This window comes from Crotalus tigris, unplaced genomic scaffold (assembly GCF_016545835.1).
Source record: "Crotalus tigris isolate CLP2741 ecotype Arizona unplaced genomic scaffold, ASM1654583v1 scf7180000024437.13266115, whole genome shotgun sequence".
In the NCBI taxonomy this organism is placed as follows: Eukaryota; Metazoa; Chordata; class Lepidosauria; order Squamata; family Viperidae; genus Crotalus; species Crotalus tigris.
Window position 1 is genome coordinate 3864209 of NW_024100606.1, and position 26931 is coordinate 3891139.

General features: G+C 42.3%; 1 protein-coding gene across 4 annotated transcripts in view; it reads right to left on the bottom strand.

Annotated features, from left to right (window-relative positions):
- Positions 1–26931, bottom strand: part of GPATCH8 (G-patch domain containing 8) — a 142002-nt gene that overhangs the window by 61849 nt on the left and 53222 nt on the right. The window contains exons 1-2 of one of the 4 annotated variants that reach the window (XM_039331290.1): positions 6162–6180; positions 3785–3819 (exon numbers count right to left, since the gene is read on the bottom strand). Coding sequence is in view for 1 of the 4 variants with exons in the window: in XM_039331289.1 (XP_039187223.1) it covers positions 6162–6236 (75 nt within the window). In the remaining 3 variants the exon portion in view is untranslated. Of the gene's footprint in view, positions 1–3784; positions 3820–6161; positions 6237–26931 lie in introns of those variants that run through there. The other 3 variants (XM_039331289.1, XM_039331291.1, XM_039331293.1) reach the window with 3 other exon arrangements.

The window sequence follows — 26931 nt, forward strand, 5'->3', positions numbered from 1 at the left end:
TTCCCCCAATATGCGGGCTGTTAAAACAGGCCCAAGGGTGTAAAGTTGTAATATCTATCACTCTCTTTTTTCTTTCTCCTCTCTCTTTTTTATTTCTATTTTTTATATTATTATTATTATTATTATTATTATTATTATTATTATTATTATTATTATTATTATTATATTTTCAATATATATAATCTGTTGGGAAACCTCCATGTGGATGACCCACCTAAAATGGAGGATTTCAGCAAGTACACCCAAGATGGAGCTGAGGCTTAAAGCCACGCCTTCCAACTGCTAACTGTCAAAAAAGCCACGGGGCTCAAAATGGCGATTATAGCACTAACGGGTGCTTTGCCGGCTGGGGTAGTCAGTGGAGTGGGCTGATAATCCATGTATCTCCTTATTCGGTTACCCAGGGCTCCACGGTTCTCCTGGTCGTTTCAGGGGGGGTCGCGGGGCTCTAGCGATTCAGCCGAGGGGAAAAGGACAGCCTCTGCCTCCCTGTACTGCCGCAAGATGAATCGCGGCTCTGACGGTCATTCCGGACCGCGGAGCCTTGCGCGTCCCAGCTGAGCAGAAAGGAGCGCCGCTGCTGCTCGCCAACAACTAAAGGGCTCGTTAAGTAAGGAAAAAGGCCGATTGGAAATCTGTTGGGATACTCTCATCACGCCGCGTAGCGCCCTCAGGGAACGAAGATCTGCGGGACGGCTCGGAGCTCCGAGCCACAAGCCGGGATCGACTTCCTGAAAACTCTGCTGACCAAGGTGCCAATTTTGTCACAGAGAGGAGGATTTTATCTCTAAACTTTTAAATTATCTGAGGAGCTGAAATTTTTGCTGTTAACGGGCTTTGAGACTAAGTCAAAACTGGAGATACGCCCAGAGGAGGGGTATGGCCAAAGTTTTGACCTAGTCTGTCGGGCGGGAAGGCTGTCATGAACCCATCAGGTGGATTCTACAGCCATCCTGCTGGAGAACAGCCTGTCCCAAAGTATAATACTTCATCTTAAGCAACTTTAAACAAGTTACTTTTGAGCCAAAATTGCATGCTAGAATTACATGGTTGTGTAGTAAATAATCTTCATTTTGTTCTGTCACTCAAAATAAGACAGAGATTGGAATATCACTTTTCCTATTTCTTGAATATTTTCTGAGTGCTATCTATATTTGTAATAATCAATTTTTAAAAAGCATCCTAAGGATTATACCCCACTGCTTCAATTGACCAGAAGAATGGACAAACTGGCTGTTCAGTTTTTCTTTGCCTCACACAGCTACCAATGTTCTCTTAAACCTTCAGTTCTGGGAAATGAGGAACAGATTTGCTGTTCATGGGAAAGATGGTAAATTTATGTCCATATGGGTGGAATATTATTAGATCTATCAGCAGAATAATAGCCCTAGATTTAATTCTCTCACAATTAACACTACAAAATAAGATAGGTTACCAAAAATAAGAAAAAATATGAAGATAAGCTGACTTCTATAAAACCAGATGCTTAAAGAAAATTCCAACTTGGAGGGATTCATCCCATCCTTAAAATAACTAGTTTTTTTGTTAAAGGACTGATAATCTGAAATCTCTTCAAACTTGCGGAATCAGTTACCTAGTTACCAACCTAATTTCCTTTCTCAATATTAAGCAATATATTTTCTCATAATAGTATCACAAAGGAAATGGACCTAAAACATAAGCTTACCTGTGTGTATAGCACAGTAGTGGAAAGTAAGTTCCTTTTCCTATTTTCATTACCAAATGATGAATACTAATTTCAACTGCATCATTCTTAATCAATGCAGTGATCTGCAGACTCCCAAACTAATCTTTTTATAGCTACCATCCAGTTCTGTTCCGTAGCAATACAAATCAGGATCACATCAAACGATAATGCTGCAGAGCCACATATAAATTTAACTGTGTTCCCAAGCAAAGCCATTCCCCACAGAATTTTCTAAAATTATCTGTGCTCCCCCTTCGATTTTACTGCCAGATCCAACTGATCTCAATAGTTTTCAACAAGTTAAACCCACTTATACTTTAGAAGACTTTACCTATTATTGTCCAGTGCTATGTAAAACCATTTTTTAGTTCCAGCTGAAAAAAAGGATTTTATTTACTAGGAAAATGTTTACAACACAAATAAACATTACTGTATTACTACCTGAAAGTGAACAAATACTTTGTGAAATAAAATCTTAACTTCTGCACCAAATATAAGCACATGAAATAAATATGTAATGCAGCACAATGTTTAGTACTTTCATCACTAGATAAAAAAAGAGTTGACAAAAACAAAAGTCATTCACTTTAAAACCAACCCACAGTTCCTCTAGCTTCCTACAAGAACCATCCTTCTTTAAGAGCCGGCTGCTGGCTCTGACCTTCACCTGCAAAAACAGTCAGAGCTGAAAAAATAAAGGCAACCATTGAAATAGCAAGTCACAAGACATTCTTCTAAACAATTGATTTAAATTATGGTGAACCTGTAAAAGTATTTTTCTCCTGTTAATGATTAAACAATCTTAATTATTTTGTTAATACCTAAAAGTCAGTTGATTAAATAGTTTTTGATCTTTTCAAATCTCAATTCTATCCTCATATATTTATCTTAATTCCTCTCTGAAATTTTCTGAAATATTTCTGTAAATGGCAGAATTCACATATCCCATTAAATCCTAACTTTTGTTTACAAGCCACAATGGGTTTTATTTGTATTAGAATAAAGCAACCTTTGTGCTTTATAACAAGTCATTTTTTCCAAGAAGCGGTATAACAACAGTTACCTACTTTAATAATCAAGAGAAGTTTTGGTTGAGATCACACCAGCTTTAAATTTCTAAACATCAAAGACAGCCACTGAATTCCAAAAATCTAGATCAATTTTTTTACATCAAATCTGAATAACCTATTTTTGAGATAAATTATGATTGAAAATAGGTTGACTTAAATCTGAGTTCTATAAATTCGTATTTAGTTTCCACTAAAATCAATGAAGTTTAAATAGGATCTGTAATAAATTTGTCCAATTCCAAAATTTAAATAACTTATTCTGGATCCAAACAATACAAAGAACAAGAATTAATCATTTGCAGAAAGTTAAGAAAAGGATATAGTATGGAGCACTTTAGCAGTACTTACAGATTCTAGAATCTTTACTCCTGAGAAAGAATGTAAACTCAAAATATGTTTTTAGACTTTTGAAAAAGTTGGTTTTTAAGAATATGGATTTGTTTATTATGCAGATCTGTGGGTCAGAATAAAATATTTGGGCACTTATGATCCTTTGAAAGTTGTAATGTGTCTTGATGCACTGCAATGAAATAGCACTGGGGCTTTCCAATTACATTTCTTTTAGGATGGTCAGCAATATATATATATATATTATGAGCATTATGATTATGGATCACAGAGGCATTTACCTTGTAACATTTCCAATATGCCATACAATATTGCTCCAATACTAACTATTTCATGACATTTGCACAGAGGGAAACTGGCTTTGCATTTCAATTGATGTGTGTGCTTATGCATGCAAACAAAACTGAATTATTCAACAGAATCAAATGCAGCTGCATCACCATTCTTCCCACCCTCTCTGCAGCATTATTTCTTGTGTCACCAATGATTATCATGCCTAATTCTAGCATCATGCCAGCACAATGAATAGATACTGAATGCAGTGTTTGTTGAACAGAAGAACAGAAATAAGAAAGGGGAAAGGGGGGGCGGAGAAAGGGGAAGGAAGAAAGGAAACCCTAGAAAAGAAATTAAAAATGCAGACCGTGCAAATACAAACCAGGTCATGGCTGCTTAGCTAATTTGGACCAACTGCTGTGAAAGAAAAAATGTCGAACACCCCAAGTTGTGTAAATTTCTGTGAACATCTCAACACGCACACAAATACACATACAAACATCGATCTATTAAACAGGAAAGCAGGTATATATATTTAATCTGTGTATATAGTTTAATCTGTGTAGGTATAGATATAGATTATATATATATACAGATTAAAAATATATAGAATATATGTCTTCTTAATACTGTAGATTTTTAAGCATTCATCAATGCAATGAAATTTAGAACAATTTTCAACTGAGCTGCCTTAACTTCACAGCTGAGGGCTATATGCATTAATGATCCAAAGAAGATACTACTAGAGAGTACACTACATTGTGAAATGGTAGGAATTGACTTAATATAGGTAAGAAATAAATACTGTGGTTTGAAAAATAATTAATCAGAAAAGTTGAAGAAGGCAACCACTGCTAATAATGATGGCTAAGTTACCCTGCCATTCCAATATAAGTAGTCCTCGACTTACGGTCACAGTTGAGACCAAAATGTCTGTTGCTAAGTGAGACAGCTATTAAGTGAATTGTGTCCCATTTTATAACCTTTCTTGCCACAGTTATTAAGTGAATCAATGCAGTTGTTAAATTAGTAGCACGGTTAAATGAACCTGTCTTCCCCATTGATTTTACTTGTCAGAAGGTTGTGAACATGACCCCGGGACACTGCAATCCTCATAATTATGAAACAGTTGCCAAATGTGAACATATGACCAAGGGGATGCTGCAACGATCGTGTGAAAAATGGTCATAACGTTTTTTCCCCATAGTATTGTAACTTTGCAATGTCACTAAATGAAACTGTTGTAAACTGAGGACTACCCATACTAGATTCAGATAAAGGTCCATGTGGCCTTGTTCTCTTCCCTACAGTTTTAGATAATCTACTTTTGAAATAATAAAAAAGAAACAAGGCAAAATAGTAGTATTCTTAGGGCTCCATTGATTCCAAGACTCCTAAGAAAGATTCCAGGATCTCATGGAATTGCCTTTATTACTTATTTCTTAGTTCTTTAATATAGAATTATCTTACAGATTATGCTAAGAACTGATCAAACTATGTGCCTACCCGTAGTACAAAATTCCAAGGACAATTACAATTTGCATGTGGGAGAGAATGGTAATCAAGGTGGCCCTTGTTCAACAATTATTTGTTTAGCAATTGTTTGATCTTATGACAGTACTGAACAAGTAGTGGCTATAACTATATTTATATCCTCATATTTATAGCCATTGGAGCTTTGTCCTCATCGCTGTCATGTGATCATGATTTCCTTGTCAACTTCTGACAAGCAGTCAATAGGAATAGAATAGAATAGAATAGAATAACTTCATTGTCATTTTGAATGTACACTAATTGGCATACATTAAAATTAAATTTTGTTGCATACAGCTCTCAAATGGGAAGCCATCAGGAAGTCACATGTCACAGTAACATGCCATCATTTAATGATAGCAACCAGGACTTCCAGAACAAGCATGATCATGTGACTTTTAAAAATTTATAACCGTGTTGTTTAACATCAATTTCCAGTCCCAATTAACATTGTTAAGCAAGTGCTACTTGTAAGCAGGAGGTTGGCAAATGCAAATCTGTTCTGAGATGAACAGGTGATGACAAGGTTAGGGTGCTTGGGGACTCCTAAGCTATAAGATACTGCACATCCAAAAAACTAAAGGGATATTCTTTATTCCAGTTCTGAAAACATTGGAAGGAGGGAAGTTACTTAGTTTTTATTTTTAGAGCCTCATCCAAATCCTTTAAACTGCTGAATTTCAAACAGATATTTATGCATTTTTCAGAAGAAGAAAGCAATACATATGAGGAAAAAATTCAAAAATGAAAGATACATAAAAGAAAGAACAAGTGGAGAAGCACACAAGGCAGCGATTTCATCTTTCCTTCTCTGTAGCTTTTCTCTAGCAAATTCATAACAGAAGATCTTTTAAAATATAAAAAACTATGACAGTAATATTATTTTGTGATTGCCACTTATTTATGCTAATGTTGCTGTTTTTATTCTGTATTCTCCTTGTTAGGCCAAACTAAATATATAAGACTCCTCAGTGTTCATTAATCTGGAAATTAAAGTAGTTATTTTGTTATCTGTTAGGCTTTTGATTTATTAATGTGATTTAAATATTTTTCAAAAGAACATTTAATGATCTATTTTATTTTAACATTAATGTAAGATAGGCAAATATACTAGTATCTATCCCTTCTAATAAGAACGTGACTAACCAAGCTGAATTTAAGACAAAGAATATGTGAGCACTACCTGGCCTTACCAGAGGCTTGAAAATAAAAAAAATATATCTTACCGACTCTATAGGCTTGTCTAATGATGCCTGCTCAATCTCCAGGTGGCCTTCTTCATACTGATCGAAGTGATTACCCTGCAAGAAAAGAATCATATATTTATTCCTCATTGTGACATAAACAATTTTGCTTGAGTTACTGTTAAAATGCTCACTAACAATTACTACCTATAGTTTCTCAGCCTATTTCATCTGTTAATTATAAGCTTTGTATTAGCTCAGCATTATCAGTTTACTATGTCTTAAAAGACAAAGAATTCTAATCTAGTTTTCAGTATCTATCACATAATACAACAACATATTTTTACTAGACTTTAAATATCTTGAGATTACTTATTGATACGCCAAGTCACCCAAACGTAGTTGTTGCTCCACAGAGCAACAGTTAACTGAATGTTAGATAAAGATGCATCACATTTCAAAGCAATTCAGTTCTCATATTTTTTTGCAAATCTCATGTAAAGCAAACTCATTAAGCAGTTATTAAAATAAATTTTATAAATTTCACAATAACATAGTATGGCTATAAGTATCTATTCTGCCACAAATAAATTTCTATAAAAGGCAAATATAGCTTAGAATAGTTATAATTTTTTAATTTTGCCATATTTCTTTAGCCTCAAATATTTTATTTGACTTTGAATCTGTTTATTAATATTCACAAATTTGAAAAACTAGATATTAAAGTAATTCCAAAGAATTAAAGTCCACAATTTTTGTTTCTAATTCTCTATAGTGAACCCTTTATTAAATCTGCTGAGATTGCTGGCCAAAAACAGAAGCCAGAATCACAATTTTATTTTACATTTATGTACACCCTGAGATTTTAGCTGTTTTTTTTCCTCTGAGATTACATTTTTATTGTTGTCCGTGCCTACTAAAACTAGCATCTCTTTAAGAATTATTGCAGGGGGGGGGGCATGGCCAGCTGTCAAGAAGAATGTGTGCGTTGGACGACTCTCCGGAGCGTCCCCCTCATGTCCGATAGACCCTTTGGGGGTCCCTGGTGCCTTGGAGGGGGACCAGGAAGAACAGGGTGTCCCGGAGAGCGATTCCCGATGGTGGTCAGGACTGGTGTATTTGGGGGAAACCTTGCCAAGTCGAGCGGAGGAAGAAGACGATCGTCAATGGCGGCCATGAAGAAATGACAACTGTCAGATGGCTGAAACGAAGCGGTGGTATAGCTGGGCGGAGACGTAACAGTTCCAGTCAAAGTAATCTGAGCAGTGATCTTGATGGTTCAGCAGAAGGGATCCGGGTGAAAGAATGCACCGGAGAATTTCTAAAGAAATTTGAAGATCGTGGATGTCCACAAGAGGAGAGGAGGGAAGTTTCCCTTCCCCGCTTCTGAATTAGTGGCGAAAAAAAGGAGCGTTGTCTTACCTGAATGCCTTTTCTCAGCATGAGGAATGTAGAATCCATGAATGGGTTGATTTAGTCTTCTAGCCCAATCAGACCAAACAATCAAAGTTGCCACGCCTCTGCAGGGTCTGACCATGCCCCAGTTTCAAAAGGGCGAAGCGAATGATTGTGTGATGTAACGGCTCCGAACTGCTGACACTAACCTAACTGCTAGTAATGATCAGGGAGGGGGTGGATTCTACATTCCTCATGCTGAGAAAAGGCATTCAGGTAAGACAACGCCCCTTTTCCAGCATATAGAAGAATGTAGAATCCACGAATGGGACATACCAAAGCCCCTATGATTCTACGGCTGGGAAGCAGGTTGGTTAAGTGTCATTGCTGAAATGGACCACTTGTTGTAAAACCCGACGGCCAAAAGCGGCCTCTGCGGAAGCAAACTTGTCGAGTTTGTAGTGGCGAATGAATGGTGAAGGGGATGACCACGTAGCCGTCTTACAGATGTCCTCTATGGATGCCTGAGTCTGCCACGACGTCGACGTGGAAGCGCTACAAGTAGAGTGCGCTGTCAGGCAACTTGGGACAGGTAAAGAGTAAGCCTGGTAAGATTGAGCGATACAGGCCTTGATCCACCTGGCTATAGTAGAGGAGGAAGCCTTCTGTCCGTTGGAAGCTGAGTGGAAAGAGACAAACAACGCCTCCAATTTGCGAAAGGAAACTGTCCTCTTAATGTAATGACACAATGTCCTACGTACATCTAGGTAATGCCACTGCTTTTCTAGTGTGTGAGAAGGATTGGAACAAAAGTTTGGTATTACAATGTCCTGAGACCGGTGAAACAGTGTATTCACCTTGGGAATGAATGAGGGATCTAACCTCATCACCACTCTGTCCTGATAGAAGGTACATAGGTCTTCCCTAACTGAAAGAGCAGCCAACTCTGACACACGCCTCGCTGACGTGATGGCTACTAGGAAGGCCACCTTGTGGGACAAAATGTGAAGAGGACAAGACTTTATAGGTTCAAAGGGAGACCTAGTGAGTGCCTGCAGAACCCGAGGTAGTTCCCAAGATGGATACCTGTGTACTACCGGAGGTCTGGTGTTGGAGATTCCTTTCATAAAGGACCGGACCCTGGGATGATGGGACAATGGAGTGGCATTGGCACAGGTGAAAACCGTGGAAAGAGCCACCTGTCTACGCAAAGTGTTGGGCGCTAAGCCCTTATCCACTCCATCCATGAGGTATTCAAGAATCACTGGAATAGTGACAGAAGAGATAGACAAACCCTTATAGGTACACCAGTCACAGAAGTTCTTCCAAGTGGCATCATAGATCCGGTTCATCGCCGACCATCTGGAAGCTTGGATCATAGCTATCACCCTTGAAGAGTAAGATTCGCACATCAGGAACTGGCGCTCAGATGCCAGGCGGCTAGTTGTAGCCACTTCGGGTCCGGGTGGCGTATGGCCCCCTGCGTTAGAATTATCCTCTCTGGAGGGATTTGCCAAGGGGGGGGGCTACGGCGAGGTTCATGAGATCCGCAAACCATGGACGCCTCGGCCAATACGGGGCCACAAGGATTAGCTCTGCCCATTCCTGTAACAGCTTCCTGATGACAGCCGGGATCAAGGGAAAGGATGGAAATGCATACAGAAGGCCCACCAGCCAAGGGCTGCAGAGAGCGTCTGCTCCCTCTGAACCCTGGGATGGGTACCGAGATAGAAACCGGGGAAGCTGGGTGTTTGTCGGGGATGCAAACAGGTCGACTTTGGGCCAACCGAAAGAGACGGGGATGTAGATGCCACTCCGAATGATCGACTCAGAAAATCCGCCTGAGATATGTTCCACCTTTAGGGACAACAGATTCTGTTCTACCCATGGCCCCAGACACTGGGCCTCGGACATTAGAATCCGCAATCGAGTGCTGCCCTGTCTGTTGACATGGGCCTTTGCCGCCACGTTGTCTGTCAGAACCACGTGGCGGCCCGCCAACTTCTTGTGGAAATGGCGAAGTGCTAGGTGTATGGCTGAGCTCTAACCAATTGATATTTTTCTTGAGATCCCGTTGGGACCCCGCCCCTGGGCGAATTGGGATTGCAGATGTGCCCCCCATCCAAACAGACTGGCGTCTGTGGTCAAGGTTACCCAAGTCGATTCTCTGAACAGGGATTCTTTGGACAATGCTGGGAACAACCACCAGATGAGGGATGTGAGTGTCTGTGGTGGGACTCGCACCCTCTGTGGAAAACATGCTACACCCCGTTTCTAGTAAGGGAGTAGAAACCACTGCAGTTGTCTCATATGAAGCCTGGCCCAGGGCACTATGGCAATACATGAGATCAGTTTCTCTAACAGCTGTGACAGTAGGAGCAGGGTTACACGTTTCTCCTTGCGCACCGTGGTGACCATCGTACGTATGCTGAGCTGACGCTCCTGAGACAGGAAAACTCGGCTCTGGTTGGTGTCTATTATTGCGCCTAAGTGGAGCAAACGGTTTGCTGGGATCAGATTGATCTTTGGGAAGTTGATCATAAATCCATGATCCTGGAGTGTCTTGATCGTCAGTGCCACGTCTGATCGGGCGTTCAGTGCCGAGGACGACTGGATTAGGATATCGTCCAAGTAGCACTGAACGCGGACTGGTACCAACCTGAGCTGTGCAGCGAGAACCGCCAGGATTTTGGTGAAAACCCTTGGAGCTGACGATAGGCCGAACGGCAGGGCCCTATACTGATAGTGATAATTGGAATACCTGAATCTGAGAAAACACCTGTGATTTGGATGTATGGGAACGTGCAGGTAAGCTTCTGTCAGATCTATGGATGTAAGAAAGTCCCCTGGCCGAATACTGCCCAGAATAGAATGAAGAGTTTGCATCTTGAATTTTTGGTAAATTAGGTACCGATTTAGAGCCTTGAGGTCTAGGATCGCCCTCCATCCTCCCGAGGCCTTTGGTACCACACATAGGATGGAGTAGAAACCTAGTCCCCATTGATCTGGGGGTACCCACAATATTGCCTCTATGCTTAACAGATGACGAATGGCCTCCTCCATGAGACCTTGTTTCACGGGATTTCGGGATAGGGGGCAGGAGATGAAGTGCCGAGGGGGGAGTGTGAGGAACTCCAGAGACAGTCCGTCTCTGATAGTGGTTAGAACCCAATTGTCCGTGGTGGTGCTTTCCCATTTGTGGAAGTATAGGGCCAGTCTTCCGCCAATGGGGGGAATCTGCCTCAAGTCACTTTGACTTTCAGAAAGGACGACTTCCTCTGCTGCGAAAGGGCCTCTTAGCCTGGAATTGTGGCTTTGGCTTGTCTCTATAGCCGGACCGGTCCGATGAGCGGTCCAGCCCTGCTTGAAAGGGCCGATACCCACTCCAGGTAGTTTGGTCTGAGCCAGACTTAAACAACGGACACCACTTGTAAGGAGAAAAACGTCTGCCCGTTTTTTTGACAATATGAGGTAGTACCTTCAACTTTTCTTTGTTTTCAGTCAGGTAAGGAGTGAGAGCCTCTCCAAAAAGGTGACCCTTTTGATATGGTGCCGCAGTTACTATCCATTTGTGCCTGGTATCGGCCTTCCAATTTTTTAGCCAGAACAACCAGCGTGCGGCCACGTTGGAAGCTATGGCCCGAGCCGAATATTTGGCCAACTGCAGAGACACATCCGCCATGTATTCCAGTGCGGCCCTTAGTTTAGTGACATCTTGGTGAACCCTTGCTTCATCTGGGGATATTCTGGCCTGTAATTCCCTGAGCCAGATTAATGCGATTCTGATGAAGAAGGAGTTAGATATTGAGACTCTTATAGCCCAAGCTGATGCCTGATGGGTCCGTTTGAGGGAAATCTCAGACTTCTTGTCCTCAGCCTTAAGGGCCTCTGACATATCTCCTGGGATTTTGCTGTCTGACAGTATGGGAGCGAGAGCCTCGTCTACACCCGGAACTTCAAGGACATCATTGAGGGAAGGGACCGTATCTAAGGGCTTACGATCTAATCCCCCAAGAGCAGAGAAACTTCCAGGAGATCCCCACTGATCCTGAAGGGATTTGAGAAACATGGGGGGGGGGCAAGGTATCTGTAGGTTCTTCTTGACCGGTTCCAGAAACAGTGGGTCAGAACTCTGTCCAGAGTCCTGATCGGTCATCTGTGGTTCACCGGTTCAATTTTTCCGGTGACATAGGCCATCTGTAAAAGAGAATAGAAGGAATTTGGATTAAGCACCCCTACCATAGGAGTGGCCTCCACCTGAATGTCTTCTCCGTCTGACCACATGCCTTCTTCCGGAATCTGTGTGGAATAATCCAATATCTCGCTCCCTTCAGATTGAGGTGGAGAACCGTGATCTGAGATCACATACTCCCTGGGATGCATAGTTTCCGTGGGCGTAGGGGGGTTTGATGGTCCTTGGACTGGAATGGCCCTCCCTGAAGCCGCCATCGCCTAAGCCACCGCCTGTGAGATCATGGCTTGGAGCTGGACAGTAAGTGAAGGATGTTCGGGGCCCTGAAGACCCGCCGCCGTCGGGAAAGATGCTGACGGGATTGGGGGAGGGACGACTGTAGTAACCTCCCCCTGAGACCCACAAGACACTGAGGAAGGTCCTGGCTCAGCAGCTGGAATTGAATCTTGGGCCTGTAATCTCAATTCTCGGTCAAAGGGGGACAGATGGTCCTGTTCATATCCCAGCAAAGAACCCTGGTCCAGGGTCTGCTCGGGAGACCAAGCCCATGTAAAAGAGGAAGGTCGATGCTCCTCTGATGTGGATGCAAGAGGGGAGGGGATAAGCTGCCTCTCTCCTGCCTGTTGCTGGGCTTTGGAGAATTGTCGCTCCAATGCCCTATGTCTGCTATCTGCTTGCTTGTCATCAGCCTTAGAGGTCCGTTTGACCTTGGCCTTGGCTTTTGCAGGTGTATCCTGACTGGATGGCTTGCATTTTACATTTCCACTGGAGGTGGAAGCCTGTGAAATGATGTTATTTGCCATACTGAAATAAACAATAGGAAAGAAACAACAGGTGTTTACCAGGAGATCCCTGGATCGGGCCTGTACTGCAGTAGAAGAAAAGGCAGGTTTTCACCAGGAGAGCCCTGGATCAGTCCTGTTCTGCAGGAGAAGAAAGGACAGGTTTTTACCAGGAGATCCCTGGATCGGCCCTTGGTCTGCAGGAGAAAGGAAGGCCACGGCCCACCTGGGTGGTACAAGCCTGCATGAGGGTCTCTGAGGTCCGGCCTGCTGTTAAGCACGGAGTCACTACGCGATATAAGCCACGCTACGCTCAGGGGCTGTCCTCCCCGTTCAATGTTTCAGGCCCACTGTAATAGAGAGACAATTTGGCCGAAAAAGTATCAAATGTCAATTAAAGATAAGTCTATATATGAATATAGATATATATCTTGTTTATTTTAATTCTGTTTTATTTTAATTAATTTTCAATTTTTTTGACCCTCGTGTCTCACTTAGTGACGGCTATGACAGTAAGTGCCGACCACTATGCAGACAGTGGAAAACAGGCAAGGCAAGCAGCAGTCCAATCTGTTGGCACTGGATACTTGAAAGGTATTGGTAAGTCACACAGTCTGGAATATTACCAGATAAAATGGAGTGAGAGACTCAAGGTATTTTCCCTATGTCCACTAGGTAACCTAAAATGGCACCTATTAAGCAGCTGAAGCACGAAGTAATGAAGATCTAAAAGAGTATAATTAGAACTCCTATTCCTCCCCCCCACATAGGGAGAATCACCAAGTAAGTTGCTTTGTGACTGAAAAGGCTGTAATTAGGTCAAAGCAGTCAATTTAATGTGTGTGATTGGGCGGAGCCCAAAATGGCGGCCGCGATGATCTAATGAGAGATAAAACAAGCTGAGAAAAAAGATCCTCTTCTGCAAGTAATCTGGTAATAAGTTCTTTTAGTCAAACAATTCACCTGTGGTTTTTTGGGTAATTTACAGCTGACAATCAACAGTAACAAGGAAGTACTTGAGTAATGTGAGGATCGAGCCTTCTAGAAGCTCAAAATGGTGCCCGCAGGTTGTTTGAATTGGTAATGAACCCAGGAAGGTGAATTCAGAGTTTTCAGCTGAAAACTAGTAGTTTAAAGCTTCGCATTCACAGCGAAGATCCTGGGAGGGGGTGGATTGTAATGAGGCAGCTGTCGGTAATAAGCTGTCTACCTCTGAAAAACTCAACGGAGAAGGGAATTGATTAAAGAGAGAAGAAATGGTGCAGCACTGAGCCCAAAGAAGGGAAAAAAGGGTAGAGAATCCACGAATGGCAATAACTACCTTTCTGGATCTAAATTGGGAGCCAAATTCTCAAGTCTCTTCAGGGCTGAGACCAAATGAAACTGGGGCATAGTCAGACCCTGCAGAGGTGTGGCAACTTTGATTGTTTGGTCTGATTGGGCTAGAAGACTAAATCAACCCATTTGTGGATTCTACATTCCTCTACATGCTGGAGAAAGGCTTGGCCTTAAAAGATTTGCCTACATGGTGGAATCATCACGTTGGTCAGAGAAATTTAAAGAGAAGAGGAGGTCTCTTTTTTCTCTTTATTCCAAGGAAGGAAAGGTTAACTTTGAAAGGCAAGTTTACTTTAAATCACAGAACGAAAGCCTGGAAGAAATTAAGAAGGTAGACATTTTGAATTAAGCCAACAGGTTGAATATCAGGGACAAGGCGAAAGAGAGACCTGCTGGTTGAACAGAGAATAATCACAAGAGGGGGGGGGGAGTGATTTCTAAGTATATTTAGTCTTGTTTGCAAATGTTAGGTAGGTATCTGTGTAGAAATTTTTGATTTTTAGTGATAATTCTGATACTCTGGAGAATATTACAAAAACTGTATACAAGTGGGGAGGTTGGCTTGAAGAACTGAAAAAGATGTCTAGTATCCCTAATCTTACAAGGGTTGGAATAGGGAGGAAACAGATAACACAGACTACAATGATGGAACCAAGCCCTGCCAGGCAAAGATTGCTAGAAGAGATGGCACAAAGAGATAGGGCAAACTCATTTAGAGATTTGCAACAAATGTTACAATCAATGCAAGAGATTATGTGCAAAACCCATGAAGACCTAAAAAAAGAAATAGGGGAAGTAAGAAACGACACAATTCGGGAAGTTAAGGATAAAATAAAGTCAATGGACGGGAAATTCGAGTCCTTCCAACAGCAGATTATTAAAAATGAACAAAAATTATTGGAAATGGAGGAAAGGATGGGAAAAGAAGAGCAGAGAGTAGATGAAATGAACGAGAGGTTAGTTCAAGCTAACAAAGAACTAGAATCAACAGTTATTTCCCTGGAATTAGAGAAGGCTGCTCATTATTTATGGTTCCAAAATGTATGTGAGATGAAAGGCGAAGACCTACCAGTAATAATGACAGATAGTGTGGGCTTTGGGGTCTAGCAGAGAAGAGATGGCCAGTGAGATAGATGAGAAAACATGATGAGAATAGACTTAAAGAAATTAAAGAGGCTAGACCGACAAGATCATTAGTGGAAAGAGAAAAGAATTTACAAACTAAAGAGACTAGACTGACAATAATAACAAGATCCAAATATAGATAAAGAGGGGAAAAAAGGTGTTGAATCTATATCCATCAATATTAATGGTCTCACTTCTCCAATAAAAAGGAAAAAATTCTTAAAATATTTCATAAGATGAACTTAGATATAATAATGCTTCAAGAAGTTCATATAAAAAACCAACATCAATACTTATTAGAGTGCCCTAAATTGGGAAACATGTTTGCAGCACTTTCACAATATAAGAAAGGAGGAGTTGTAGCATATATTAAACAGGAAATTTTGGCAAATCAAATTATAAAAATGAAGAGGGTAGAATTTTAATAATAGAAGTAATTTTGAATAAAACAAAAATTGCCCTTGTGGGAATTTATGCCCTGAATGAGGGGCAAAAACAATTCTATAAAAAACTACATAGTATTATTAATAAATTGGAATATGACAATATTTGTATAATGGGAGACTATAATGTAATCGTGGATAGACACCTAGACTATAAATGTGGAAAGAGTAGAAAAAGAACTTGAGGAACATTACCTGATACATTCCTAAAAATGGTAGAAGAGCTTAATATTCAGGATTATCTGGAGAGAGAGGAACTTAGGGAAAAAACAGTTTACGTACTACTCGGGACGACACCAATCATGGTCCAGAATAGATATGGTGTGGATGTCAGCAGATCTCAACTTGGAGGTAGAGGATATTGTAATTGATACGAACTCCTGGCTGATCACAACCCAATTAGAATCAGATGGAAAGGGCAAAAAAGAATGAAGAGATGGACCCTGAAAAGAGCAATCCTAAAACATAAAGAATTGAAATTGAAATTGAAAGATCAAATGGACCTGTTTTTTAAGATAAATAAAAAGTATAAAAAGGAGGATACGAATTGCCAAAATTTGTGGGATACAGCCAAAGCCTATATGAGAGGCGTGGCAATTTCCTATATGGCCAGGGAAAACAAAATTAAAATACAACAACAAAGAAATTTAGAAGAAGAACTAAGTAGAGGTGAGGAAAATCTATAAAAGGAACCACAAAGACGCGATTTGAAACAACAGATAGATTTAATTAAACATAAGATGAATATCATTGGAAGGAAGAATCAGGACAGCAGATAAAACGCACTAAACAAACTTTTTTTGAAAACACTAATAAACTAGGGAGATGGCTGGCCTACAAAATAAAGGAACATAATAATAAACAGAGGATTAATAAATTATATAATGTAGAAGGTGATATGGTATACCAGAATGAAGGAAAGAAATTAGTGGCATATGAGTTCTATAAGAACTTATATAAAGATGATGAATGGAGAAATAATGATGATATTCTAAAGTATCTGCAAACTGCCGACTTATCGAAAGTGCCAGAAGAGCTTAAAAACCTGTTGAACAAAGAGATAACACCCTAGAGCCCTCGGAGGCAATCAAGAAACAAAAAAACAACAAAGCCCCAGGGCCAGATAGTTTACCTGTAGAAATGTATAAAATCGTACAACAATCTTTAAGCCCAATATTGATGGAACTATTTAACGAGGTCTTAACAAAGGCTAAAATACCAGCCTCATGGGAAGAAGCTCTCCTTACTCTGATCCTTAAGGAAAATTAAGATTTAAGTTGTAATAGTAGTAAAGTTGAAAGAGACCTTGGAGGTCATCTAGTCCAACCCCCTGCTCGGGCAGGAAACCCTACACCATTTCGGACAAATGGCTGTCCAGTCTCTTCTTAAAAACTTCCAGTGTTGGAGCATTTACTGCTTCTGGAGGCAGGCTGTTCCACTGAGTAATTGTTCTCACTGTCAGGAAGTTTCTCCTTAGTTCTAGGTTGCTTCTCTCCTTGATTAGTTTCCACCGTTGCTTCTTGTCCTGCCTTCAGGTGCTTTGGAAAATAGCTTAATTCCCTCTTCTTTATGGCAGCCCCTGAGATATTGGAATACTGCTATCATGTCCCCCCTTGTCCTTCTCTTCGTTAAACTAGACATACCCAATTCTCGCAACCGTTCCTTATATGTTTTAGCCTCCAGTCCCCTAATCATCGTTGTTGCTCTTCTCTGTCCTCTTTCTAGAGTCTCAACATCTTTTTTACATCGTGGTGACCAAAACTGGATGCAGTATTCCAAGTGTGGCCTTACCAAGGCATTGTAGAGTGGTATTAATACTTCATGTGATCTTGATTCTATCCCTCTGTTAATGCAGCCTAGCACTGTGTTGGCCTTTTTGGCAGCTGCAGCACACTGCTGGCTCATATTTAGGTGATTGTCTACTAGGACTCCGAGGTCCTTCTCACAGTTACTATTATTGAGCATGGTGCCACCTATGCTGTACTTGTGCATTTGGTTTTTTTTGCCTAAATGTAGAACCTTGCTTTTCCCACCATTGAATTTCATTTTATTAGTTAGTGCCCAGTGTTCAAGTCTGTCCAGATCCTTCTGTATCTTAAGCATATTAAGAACTATAGACCCATCTCATTATTAAATTCGGACTATAAGATTTTTATGGACATTATGGCTCAACGATTTGAAAGATTTCTAGTAGATTTTATACATTCTGATCAAAATGGCTTCTTATCTAAACGATACATAAGAAACAATGTTAGAATTGTTTTGGATGTACTGGAGTAGTATGAGGTACACAATGAAAAGCAAATGGGTTTAATTTTTCTTGATGCACAAAAAGCATTCGACAATGTGAAATGGGATTTTATGCTCAATCAATTGGTATATATGGATTTTGGGGGATATTTCATAAATATGTTTAAATTAGTTTATTTTAAACAGGCAGCAAAAGTAATAATTAACAGAGGATTAACCAATAGCTTCCAAATTCAAAAAGGCACAAGGCAAGGTTGTCCGTTATCGCCATTATTGTTTATACTATCCCTGGAGGTACTAATCAGAGTGAATCGGAAAGATGAACAGATGAAAGGATTAAAGATTAAAAGAGAAACGCTTAAAACGCAAGCCTTTGCAGACGATCTTGTCTTTATAATCGAAGAGCCACCACAATCAGGGACAAGATTGATGGAAGTACTGAGTAAATATGGGGAAATAGCAGGCCTAAAGATAAATAAAGAAAAAACCAAATGCTCACTAAGAACATGACCAAAATACAGAAAAATGAATTAGTTGATAGAATAGGCATTCAGATCACGAAGAAAATAAGATACCTAGGGATACAACTAACTGCTAGATGTGCTACACTTAAAAGAGATAATTATGATAAATTAATGGAACAGATTAAAATTGACTTAGATATTTGGACCAATTTGCAGCTCTCTTTTATGGGCAGAATTGCCATGATCAAATTGAATGTGTTACCTAAATTTTTATTTTTGTTCCAATGTATACCCATTAAACTAGACAAGAATTTTTTTCAAAACTTTAACAAAACCATACTCAAATTTAGTTGGCAATAAAGATACAAAAATTCAAGATTGAATTTCAGATCTGCAGCTTGAAATAGAAAGCCAGAAACAAAGGAAAAAGGGGAGGAGGGAGAGGAAATTGGGATACGTCCCAAGCAGCCCGTTTGTGAGTTTTCCCCAGAGCCCTGGGGAAAGGAAAATAGGAGAGTTGCAAAAACCTCCTCCCCACCACACACACCTCAATCACGATTGAGTTAGTACTGAGCCCAGTGCTTGTGGGGAAATTTTGTTAAAGGGGATTCCAAATTATTGTTTTAGTCAAATTCACCAATGGAGTCTTCTAACCTGCTATCTGCTGGGAGCTAAACCTGATACGTCTTCAAGAGCTGAGACCAAGTTAAGACTGGATCTCCTAGCAAGAGGGGGCTTGTCAAGTTTGGCTACTTGGTCTCAAGAGTAGGCAGACAGAGAAAACCCATTGGTGGATTCTTCATCTCCTGTACTGGAGAAATACAAGGCACACAAATATTTTCGAAGGCATTACATCAGACGAGCTGTAATAGATGTATGGGTTAAAACTTGGCAACCAAATTATACACAAGTCCCTAGCTGGATTTCTACGTTAGAAATGCATATACATCCAAAGTTCATACAATTAGGGAAAATTATAACATATAAAAACGTACTAGATGAGAAAGGGGAATTGAAATCCAGGAAAAATCTGCAAGACGAAGGGATAGAATTAGAATGGTGGGCATATCTTCAATTACAGGCAAGATATTGGAAAGATAAAAAAAGAGCTAGGCATAAAAAATAGAATCGACAGGGCTAGACAAAATATTATTAGGAACTAAGGACAAAATGATTAAAAAACTATATCACTATCTGTTAGACCAGGCAATGTATGAGGAACAGGTAAAAGAAACCATGTTAATGTGGAGCAGGGATCTTGATTTCAACTTTGATTTGCACATCTGGCAAGAATTATGGGCAAGAAATAGGAAGCTCACTTTGGCTACCTCCTACAAAGAAAATCTCTACAAAATGTTCTATAGATGGCATCTCCCACCCACAAGGTTAGCTAAAATGGGTCCAAATTTTTCATCCATATGCTGGAAATGTAAAATTGGCAATAGGGACCTATTACCATATGTAGTGAGAGTGTCCAAAAGCTTGTGATTTTTTGGAATAAGATAAAAAATTGGCTGGAAGAAATATTAATGGTAGAGATAGAGCTAAAACCAGAACTCTTCTTATTAGGCATAACCACACAGAAATACGATAAAGGGATATTTTATCTGATGTTACACATTTTCACAGCTGCTAGATTGGCGTATGCACAAAAGGGGCGTTGTCTTACCTGAACGCCTTTTCTCAGCAGGATGATGTAGAGTCCACTGGATGGGTTCTATGACAGCCTTCCCGCCCGGCAGACTGGGTAAAAACTTTGGCCACACCCTTCCCTTGGGCGTGACCCCAGTTTTGACTGAGGCGAGATTTGTTTGTTGAATTCAATATAGTAGCTCCTTGTCCAATGCCTGCCTAGACCTAATACCTGGGGGGGGGTGTGTGGACTCTACATCATCCTGCTGAGAAAAGGCGTTCAGGTAAGACAACGCCCCTTCTCCAGCAGGATGGCTGTAGAGTCCACTGGATGGGACATACCAAAGCCCTCATGTCCCCCTGGGAGGGAGTGTCTAGGTCACTGTATCCTGAGCAGAAACAACCTGTTGTAGCACTCTTCTACCAAAGGCAGCATCCGCTGCGGCAAAGGAGTCTAAACGGTAATGCCTAACAAATACGGAGGGAGAAGACCAAGTTGCGGCCTTGCAAATCTCTTCCACCGATGCTTTTGTGGACCACGCTGCAGATGTGGCTGCGCTCCATGTTGAATGAGCAGTCACGTGTGGGGGCACTGGAATTGCCTGCGAGACATAGGCTTGGGCTATACAAGCTCTGATCCACCTACCTATGATAGAAGATGAAACCTTCTTCCCCATAGTTGATGGTTGGAAGGAGACAAATAGAGCTTCCGTCTTATGGAAAGACAAAGTGCGCTTTACGTAGTTACATAGTGCTCTACGCACATCTAGTTTGTGCCATCTATGTTCTAGCCTATGTCTGGGATTTGGGCAGAAATCAGGAAGAGTCAGTTCCTGAGATCTGTGGAAGATGCTGTTTACCTTCGGAATGAATGCAGGGTCTGGTCTGAGGACGACCTTGTCCTTGAAGAAGGTACAGAGATCCTTTCTAACTGACAATGCTGCTAGTTCCGAGATTCTTCTCACTGAAGTGATAGCCACTAGAAAGGCTACCTTTAACGATAGGTGATGGAGAGAACATGAGTCGAGAGGCTCAAAGGGTGCTGATGTCAAGGCTTGAAGAACTTTAGACAAGTTCCAAGAAGGATACCTGTGTATAACAGGAGGTTTAGTATTGACTGCTCCTTTCAAAAAGGCGCTAATCGCCGGATGTTGTGACAGAGAAGTTGTCACAGGAAAGGACAGTTGAGAGGGCTGATACCTGTCTACGAATGGTATTGACTGATAGGCCCTTATTAAGTCCTTCTAATAGGTAGTCTAAGATATTGGGAATGGACACTGAAGTTGGATCTAGGTGTTGTAGGGCGCACCACCTGCAGAAACCTTTCCATGTAGCGTCGTAGATCCTGTTTGTCGAAGGTCGTCTTTATGCTTGTATGATCGATATCACCCCTGAGGAATAGGATTGCATGGCTAAACTTTGCCGCTCAAATGCCAAGCGGCTAGTTGTAGCCACTGAGGATCTGGGTGTAGAAGTTTGCCCTGGCTGAGTGTTACTCGGTCCGGGTGAATCTTCCATGGAGGTGATATTGAGAGATCCACAAGGTCAGCAAACTACGGGCGCCGTGGCCAATGTGGAGCAATCAAGATTACTTCTGCACCTTTCCAGATCAACTTGCGTATGGTTGCCAGTATTAATGGCAGTGGTGGACATACAGGAGTTGCGCCGGCCACCGACACCTGAGAGCGTCCGTTCCTTCCGATCCGGAGTCGGAAATCTGGAGAAGAACCTGGGTAGTTGTGTGTTCTTCGGAGTGGCAAATAGGTCCAGGTGTGGTTGCCCGAACCTCCGGGAGATCTCCTCGAACAGAGCCGGATCCAGACGCCATTCCTACTGATCCACCTTGGCTCTGCTCAGGGAGTCTGCCTGGAGATTTGCCTCCCCTGAGATGTGTTCCGCTCTGATGGAACTCAAATTTGCTTCCGCCCACCGAGCCAGAGCTGATGCCTCCTGCATCAGTTCTGCGGATCGTGTTCCTCCCTCCTTGTTGACATGGGCCTTGGCTGCTACGTTGTCTGTTAGAACGAGAACATGACTTCCCGTTACTAGGTGGGAGAAATGAGGTAGAGCCAGGTGAATGGCCCGAAGTTCCAGCCAATTGATGTTGTAAGTGAGGTCCGACTGATTCCACTGGCCCTGAGCTATCTGAGTTCCCAGATGGGCTCCCCATCCAAATAGGCTGGCGTCTGTCGTGAGCGTGACCCGGTTCGGCTCCCTGAATATGCTCCCCTTGAGCATCATGGGGGATATCCACCAATTCAGTGATTTCAGCGCATATTTTGGTACCAAGACCCTCCTGCTGGAGGTACCGAGGTTCCTCCTCTGATAGGGGAAGAGGAGCCACTGCAACTCCCTTGAGTGGAGTCTTGCCCATGGGACAATGCCCATGCAAGATATCATCTTTCCCAGGAGCATCGAGAGCTGTATCAAAGGTACTCTCTTGTCTCTCTGAATTTGATGAACCAGCTTGGAGATGCTGCTTCGACGCTCCTGGGAAAGATATACCCTGCACTGGGATGAGTCTATCACTGCTCCCAGATGCTGGAGCCTCCTTGTGGGAATGAGATGGCTCTTTTCTACATTGACCAAGAATCCGTGATCCTGTAGAATGCGGATTGTGGTCTGGAGGTCTAATTTTGCTTGCTCGTGTGAGCTGGACTGAATCAATATGTCGTCCAGATAAAACTGTACACGCACCGGCATCAACCTGAGATAGGCCGCTATTACTGCTAGAATTTTGGTAAATACCCTTGGGGCTGAGGATAGACTGAAGGGTAGAGCCCTGTACTGGTAATGCTGGTGTGCGTAGGTAAATCTGAGGAATTTGCGGTATTTGGGATGGATGGGAATATGCAGGTACGCCTCCGTGAGATCTATTGAGGACAGGAGGTCGCCCTTCCTGACACTGGCTAGGATGGATTTTAGGGACTGCATTTTGAACCTCCTGTAATTTACATAATAATTCAGGCCTTTTAGGTCCAGTATCGCTCTCCACCCTCCTGATGTCTTTGGGATCACAAAGAGGATGGAGTAAAAACCTCTTCCTTCCTCTTCCTTTGGTACCCTTTCTGTGGCCTGAATTGACAAGAGGTGTGCTATGGCCGAGGCTACCAACCTTGCCTTGTGTGCCTTTCTGGAGATGGGATATCTGATGAATCGGTTTGGTGGGGTAGAGCAAAAGTCTAAGGTCAGGCCATGCCTGATTGTCTCCAAGACCCAGGCGTCGGTAGTGGTCTGCTCCCAGACCTCGATGAAATTCCCTAACCGACCTCCTATGGGAGTGTCCTGCCTGGCGTCACTTGGAGCGTTTAAAGAGTCGGCCTCCCGATCCTCTAAAGGGACGCCTGGATTGGAATTGGCCTCTGGCTCCCATGTTTGGGCGATCCTGGGAACGATCCTGTCTTGAATAGAAGGATCGTGAGCCTCTAGACCAGTCCCAGGATTGCCCTGTTCGAAAGGGCTGTCTCCAGTCCCAGGAGTTGCCTGGGCGGAAACTTTGTCTCCGGAATTCCTGATTACCTCTCCTGTCCAATTTCTTTGATGGGTGGACTAGAATTTTCCTTTTGTCCCTACTCTCGCTCACATGTGGACCCAGAATGGATCCAAACAAGAGTGACCCACTATACTTGGATGTCGATAGACGCCACTTGGCCTTTAGGTCTGTCTTCCAATTTTTAAGCCACAGTAGTCTGCGAGAGGCTACTGTGGCCGCAATTGATCTTGCTGCATACTTGGTTGCGTGAAGTGAGGCGTCAGCCATAAATTGTGAGGCAGCCAATATCTTGGCCAAAGGTTGGTGAGCTCTGACCTGATCTGGAGGTATAGTGGTTTGTAGCTTGCGAAGCCACATGATACACGCCCTGGCGAAGAATGATGATGATGTTGCCGCCTTGGCCGCCCAGGCTGCGGCCATGTGGGAACGACGGAGGGAGTGCTCAAATTTCTTTTCCTCTGGTTTCAAGGCATCCGCCATGTCTCCTGGAATCGCAGAAGTAGAAAATAATGAGATCAGGGGACTACCTACTGTGGGGACTTCTAGCATGCCCGAAAAGGAAGGAGACACGTTGAATAGATTCCTTTCCACGCTGTTAGGTGCAGGTGGTGTTGCTAGGGAAACCCATTGCTCCTCTACCGTGGTGCGGAAAACCTCAGGACAAGGAATGTACTTGTCCTGTGGAACTTTTTTGGCAAAGAGAGTGTTTGCCTCCTTGCTTGTGGAAGGATTCTCCGCCTGAACTGAGGTCAAATTGACCGTAGAGACTGCCTTTATCAAAAGTGATTTAAGAAGAGCTGGATCAAAGAGGCCAGAGTTTGTTGTCTGCTCAGGAGCGGTCCCCTCATCCTCCGAAAGGGGCATGTCAGACATGTCTAGGTCTAGTAATTCTCCCTCTCCTATCTGAGAGGAAGTTTCAGAAATGTTTGTAGCCAGAGCCTTGTTTCATCCCTTCAGGGATGGTTGAAAGGCTACTTGGCCCCTAGAAGCCATAAACTGGGAAAAGGCATCCTGCATGAATGCCTGAAATTGGGCAGACCATATGTCCTCCTGAGCTCTATCTGTGGACGCAGCCACAATGGGAGTATGGTCTGGTGAAGAGGCAGGTGAAGAGGAGTGGGAGGAATCCAACTGTTCGGTTTCCCCCAGAGGAGACCAAGTCCTGAGAACTTCCTGGGGAGTAGGTTCTGTATTAGGGGCCATCAATGGGGCAGGGGAAACCATGCTTGTCCCATTGGAACTGGTTTTCTGGGCCCTGGCAAACTGTCTTTCTAGAGCCAAATGTCTCCTCGAGGCCTCTCGCTCAGCTGTTTTGGATGGGCCCCTTTGGATAAGGTGCTTTGTTTTAGCCTTCTTCTTCCCCCCCACCTCAGATTCTGAGGATCTGCGTTTTTGTTGTTGTGGGGGGGGGGCAATTGGGGGCCCTGCATAGCTGAATGCGAGACATTGTCTGCCATTGTGACCAGGTATCCCGAGTAGGCAATACCTGGGGTGGGGAATAAATTGTATGCAGATCAGTTGCAGGTAGTTAAAGCCTAAATGGCTTATTCTGCACAGAAGAATGAACAATGGCCGGACAGACAGGTCCCTTTGCAAGGAAGGATCCTGTGGGCCAGTGACTAAAGGTCACCTTGAAGAACAGTGGACCAATTCAAATTTTTTTCCTCCCTCTCCTTCACCAAGGGCAATTTCAATGGTCCGGATTAGAAGGCAAATGGTTTGGTGGCGTTGTGAGAATGTATTCCCCAATCTGTGGCTGTAAAGACAGTCCACAGGGTGTGCTGATAAACTCTCTTTCCCTCTTTCTAGCTCTCCTTCTCTCTCTCTATCCCTCACTTCTGTGAAAAATTCTCCAAGTATATGAGCCACCTAAGATGGAGGCTATAAGAAATCTGCCCAAAATGGAGTCTAGGTGAAGGCCACGCCTTCCTGCTAACTGCCAAGGAGAACCACGAGGCTCAAAATGGCGGATTTGGCTCCAACGGTTGCTCCGTCGGCTGAGGAGGCTTTGGGGGCGACAGAAGCTATTTGCAAGAAGCTTTGACGGGCCCCCCTGAGCGGACCGTGCTTTCCCAGGCAATCCGGGCTGAATAAGTGCAGCCGTAGAGCAACGGAGGAGTTGCCGTTTGCTGGCAACCTTCTAAATCCTGGATGCCGCTGTTCCCACTACCCTGGGGCTTCGAGTTTGCGCGCCCCAGCTGATCCTGGAGATATAGGGCAGCCGGCGCTCCCTAACGTCTCCGCTGCCTCTCGCAGCTTCTCTCGGTTGTTATATATATATATATTTTGATACTCTCACCACTTCCTGAAAGCGACGCCTGCAAGGAACGGCGATCTGTCGGCTGCTCGGAGCCCCGAGCCAAGGCTGAAAGGAAAATGCCTCCCTGTGAGTTTTCTAATTAACTTGTAAATTTGGCAGAGTTAGAGAAGAGGGTTTTAGGCCTAATTGTAAATCTTTTTGTCAGGAGCTAAATTTCTAGCTGCTAACGTGCTTCGAGACTGAGTCAAAACTGGGGTCACGCCCAAGGGAAGGGTGTGGCCAAAGTTTTTACCCAGTCTGCCGGGCGGAAGGCTATCATAGAACCCATCCAGTGGACTCTACAGCCATCCTGCTGGAGAATTGGAGGAATAAAGAAACTCCAACAGAAGAAGAGATTTTATATAAAATTTTATCGTGTGCCGATATGGACAGGCTCACAATGGAAATGAAGGACAAGACAGAGTCAGATTATTTTGAAATCTGGGACAAATTTTATTATTGGTGTGAATCAAGGGGGACTGTTTGAGTTATAAGCTAGTGTTAAGATAGAAATATATATAAAGTATGTTAATATACAGAGAAATAAATTAGATATCGTATTGTATAGAAAAATATGTATGTATATATAGAGATTAAGAACTACGGTATATGTATGAAGAGGAACAAATTGTTAGAAATACGTATACTGTAATGTTACGTTATGTCCATTTTTGTTTTAACTGTATTAAAAATAAAACTTTTTTTAAAAAAAGAATTATTGCAAAAGTAACAACTGTACATACTAGTAATATTTGCAGAACTGAGACTGCTGAAAATTTGCCCAAATGCAGGCTTTCTCTATAGAGAACACACTGTCTTTGCCTTGGGTACAAGGGATGTTCTATCTGGATGTTCAGATAGAATTCTGATTCATTGCATCTACAGTTAGCTAACTTGGGGGAGGGTTCAATCAAAATTTTGCTGTAAAATTTAAACTCCTAAATAGTTTATATTCTGACAATCTCAGAGACAAGATTCTCCTGCTATGAACCTACCCAATTAACTAGATAAGATCCTAATGCTTTCACCCCCTCCCCCACCAGCAGCTCCTCTATCTTAAGTTAGAGGTGCTAACCTGATCAGCTACAGGTAATGGAATACATTCTTTAAGGAAATACATTTGGTTTCCCACTCATCCAGTATATTGTAAGCTGTCAAAACCTCACATCCTTCATTAAGACTGATTTCTACAATATTATCTTTTCCATTTCTCTTGCTTTTAATTATCTTGGTATTATTTCTAAATTTTATCATTTGTATTTTTAATGATCATAGTGTAAAATATGGAGATAATCTTGAAGAAGGAATGCAATTAATATTAAAGAAACAACAGCACACTCCTGGGAAAGACAAAGGGGATAAGAAACTCAAAATAATCGCACCTGTTTGGTATAAGAGG